Source organism: Sinocyclocheilus rhinocerous, unplaced genomic scaffold, assembly GCF_001515625.1.
Source record: "Sinocyclocheilus rhinocerous isolate Xijiao unplaced genomic scaffold, SAMN03320098_v1.1 scaffold68, whole genome shotgun sequence".
NCBI lineage: Eukaryota > Metazoa > Chordata > Actinopteri > Cypriniformes > Cyprinidae > Sinocyclocheilus > Sinocyclocheilus rhinocerous.
Window position 1 is genome coordinate 181,297 of NW_015666487.1, and position 4,412 is coordinate 185,708.

A 4,412-nucleotide genomic window follows, 5' to 3' on the forward strand; every position below is an offset into this window, starting at 1 on the left:
GGAAAAATTGAAATCGCATCATATGACCCCTTTAAAGGCAATTCAGCTCAAGCGCATATGAAGCCCTTGTGGACTCTGCTTGGATAAGTGTTTTTGTCAGGCAGTGTTTTCTTTTACATTTGCAGTCAGGTGAAACTGAGTGACAGCAGAAACCTTTTCTGCGAGGTGCACATGCACACGGAGCAGCTGGGACTCTAGACGAGCCTCATACCATCAGACATATTACTCATAAAGGCGTTCTGCTGATGTTGGCACAATATATACTGTATATGGAACATGTAACTTGGATAGTGCTTGGATTCAAATGTTCAAACACGCAGAATGCGCTCAGTTTCACACTATGTAGGTGTGGGAAACACTTTATAATACCTTTGATTAATAAATCATCATTTTCAATGTAATATTATATTTATCAATATGTAGCCATACATAACCATGCATATATTGCAGCATACTGAAAAATTTAAGCACTAGTTTCCAATATAATATAATATAATATAATATAATATAATATAGTATAATATAATATGAAATGAATCATAAAATGTTGCTAAATTATTGTCTTACTACAAATACATACAGTAGAAAGGGTCATCGCTAAAATTAGACTCTACTCTTCACAGGCTCAATGACAATATCCTTTGGTTAAAATTTACTATATATTACGGTTATTTGAAACAAAAGGAAAATCGAAGTGTAAAATACAATACATGTGCCCTTGAATGCTCAGTAAAGTTATCAATCAGGATGGGTTAAACTTTGAAATTCCCCCCACAGATAAAGATGTTACATACCTTTCTCAGCAGGCAGCAGATCCTCTCAATATTTCGAAGTCTTTCACGCTGTTAAGAGAAATAAATATCTGTTAAATCTCCTATAACACCTAAAATGCCAATCTCAAGGACAACTGGTATGAAGGCCACATCCTTCAACTGCTAAAATGTTGATGTGATGCATCAAAGAAGAAGGAGTAGAGGAGTAGATTTTAACTGGGCTTAAAAGTGTATATGCATTCACACAATAGGTGTTTGTGGCACAGTAGTTATGGCTTTGACATGCACTGCTGCCTAAGGCTCTTGTCTTCCCTCGGCTCCTGGCCCGTGTTCCCTTGCAGAATCACAGAGCACTATACACTGGCAAGGACATCAAGGGACTTGCATTTAGAAAAACAACTGCCAAGAGGTGGAAAAAATGGCAGGGAGATTGTTGAATGGCATGTGAAAATGGCATATGGCGATTATATATGAAAAGTGGAAAAGGAAAAGTGGCAGTACTCTCCAGGGGACAATGTTTCAAAATCTATTTTTATATATACACGCCCAGACATAGTAGTTCATGGTTTATCATTTAATCACATGTGTGCAATGGAATAAATCTAATTCAACAGAGATCTCAATGCAAAGTCTGAAGATTTAAACCAGGTTAGAGTTTTGTTTTTGTTTTTTTTTTACTTTTACTTTTTTTTAAATTTACTTTCTCTGCATGCCTTTTCTGTCATATATGCACTATGGAATAATTTTTCATATTTGAGGCACAAAAAGCAGCAGAACTCAATAGGAGGCATGTATGGACATGTGTTAAGGCACAAATAAATCTTACATGAGTAACACAGAAGAACAATGGCAGCACTTTGCCTAAAAGAGCACTGTTCATATGCCACATATGGCAAGAGTGCAAAGATGCTGTTTTCTTACATACATAAGTCTAAACATACATATTTGATTGCTATTTTTGAAATTCACATTAACTTCATTCAACTCAATACATTATTTACATTACTAGCCTGCACATGTAAATAATTAAATAATTTGTACTGTTATTCACTGATCAACAGAACCACCCATAGTGACCACTACAACACTCCTACTCATCAAGAATAATCTCTTTATCACAAATGGCCTTGTTAGTCAGTTTAATCATACACACACACACACACACACACACACATGTCTGGTTTGCTATCCTTGTGGGGACTCTCCATAGGCGTAATGGTTTTTCTACTGTACAGACCGTATATTCTTTGTCCTACACCAACCCTACACCTAAACCTACACACACACACACACACACACACATACACACACAGACTAATGTTGATGCTGCATTCTTTTCCCATATGCTTTTACATGTACAAATGATTATTTTCAGACAGAGGAAATTTAATATTTATTTATTTACTTACTTATTTTTTACAGTGTATTCCAGATAATACATGGGAGAAAAACTTTATAATAACCTAATTTCTTATTTAATATAAGATGTGTCCAGGCTCAAATAATATGCAGTATAATATATTGAAGAAAAAAAGGTTGTTTGATTAAATATATTAACATATATTATAATAAATATAATATAATATAATATAATATAATATAATATAATATAATTATTAAAAATGTATATGATATATTACTAATTAAAACTGTTTTACTACAGTTATCTTGCAATATATTCATCAAAGACACAAATAATTCCACTAGTAAAAAATGTGGCATTACGCTTGTTTGCTGAATTTGTGAAAAGTAATTGATATGCAGCTATTTTCCCAAAGTTTCCTCAGTGCATTTTTAAACAGTTTTTTCAAGGCTTTGATTGGCAACCTCCCACTCTCTTGTTCCAGCACACAGCTGTGTTTCAGAGATTACACCAAGCATCCATGAAAGTTACACTCAACTCTCGGCCTATTTTTGGACCGCACCTCATTTTAGTTCATCCAAATTTGCTTAAGACATTTTTCACACCATTCCTCCTCAACAACAGCATGCAAATATATTCCACTGGCAGTTATAGCGACTGGAGATAACTGCGGCCATATCAGCACTTTTAATTAGCAGGCAATTAGACTCAGCTCCCTTTGAAATATTCGTCAGCACAAATTCTGCCTGACAAGTGCTGGCATACAGTGTAAACAATATATTAAATATAGGACAAAGAGTCAATACAGCAGCGAGAATATTATGTTCTTGAGCCATGCAATCTGCAACGTACAAATGGGTAATCTTTGACGGACATACAAATGCAAACACAGCAGAAGTGAGTCTGTCATCTCTGTAGCACAAATAATATTCAGCATCTATAATGATGGCATGAAAAGAGCATGAACAGATGTGATCAAAAGCTGAGCCTCTGAACAAACTAATTTTGGTCACTTTAGACACTAGCCAAATTAGGCAGATGCCAACATGGATGTGTTGCTTGGCATCCCTCATACTCAAACCATGAACAAAAAAAACAATTATAATAAAATATGGCTTAGAATACATTAAATAGGGGTTCATTTGCAGACAGTTTTTGCTGACCACAATCTGTTTTAGAAACCACCAGAAAAATCAATTGTCACTTTGCATCATGTTAATAATTTACACATTTTTACTTTTATGAAAATAACTTATTGTATGAATAATTCTGGCTTGTCTAATGTCAAATCTAAAGCCGACGTGGTAGGTAATATTTTTACCATAAGTTCTGAATAGTAGACAATTAACTAATGTTTTATCAATCCTTCTGTAGCTCAACTGGTAAAGCTTGGCACTGAGTTTGATTTAAAGTGTATTGAATTTAGCTTACGTCTCTACAAAAGTAAATCTAAAAAAACTGAGCTGATGTGTTGGAATGCTCATATCGCCATCATGCAAGCAACATAATGATACCTTTAATTTAGTGTTGTTTTACATTGAAATCGGCCACATGCATGGTAATGTCTATCTCGAACATTAGCATGATAAAATATTAAAAGCTTGCGCGCATCAGGCAGCGCAGCAGATACAAATTTCATCTAATGAGCTCATAACGTTAACATGAAAGATGCCTCATTTCAACACATAAAGAAAACTCATCAAGGATTATTAGAGAATCTTATAAAAGAATAGCATCAGAAGTGTTTAATTGCTGGAGAATTATGTCTTGAATGCCTCCACAGAATTAGCCGGGCAGCGGCAGTCAAGGGCAGTTAAATGTGACGGTTCTGCTAGCTCTCGCTCTCTGATTTATCAGTGATATTAAAGTTTAAAATGTTTAACCCTCACTAATTTGTGTTAGATTTATGCTTAAAACAAGAAAAATGCTATTTTCCAAATGGGGTAAGAAAAACTGTGTTATCTTATGAAAGTGAAAGTGAAAGTGAAAAAGTGAAAGTGACGTGACATGTGGCCAAGTATGGTTACCCATACTAGGAATTAGTGCTCTGCATTTAACCCATCCTAAGTGCACACACACAGCAGTGAACACACACCCGGAGCAGTGGGCAGCCATTTTTTTTGCTGCAGCGCCCGGGGAGCAGTTGGAGTTAGGTGCCTTGCTCAAGTGCACCTCAGTCGTGGTATTGAAGGTGGAAGAGAGTCGTGGTATTGAAGGTGGAAGAGCTACAATCCCTGCCGGACCTGAGACTCGAACCCACAACCTTTGGGTTACGA

General features: G+C 35.7%; 1 protein-coding gene across 2 annotated transcripts in view; it reads right to left on the reverse strand.

Annotated features, from left to right (window-relative positions):
- Positions 1-4,412, reverse strand: part of LOC107732378 (protein cornichon homolog 3-like) — a 27,905-nt gene that overhangs the window by 15,501 nt on the left and 7,992 nt on the right. For both annotated transcript variants that reach the window (XM_016543678.1, XM_016543677.1), the window contains exon 3: positions 795-842. In XM_016543678.1, coding sequence (XP_016399164.1) covers positions 795-842 — 48 coding nt within the window. The remainder of the gene's footprint in view (positions 1-794; positions 843-4,412) is intronic.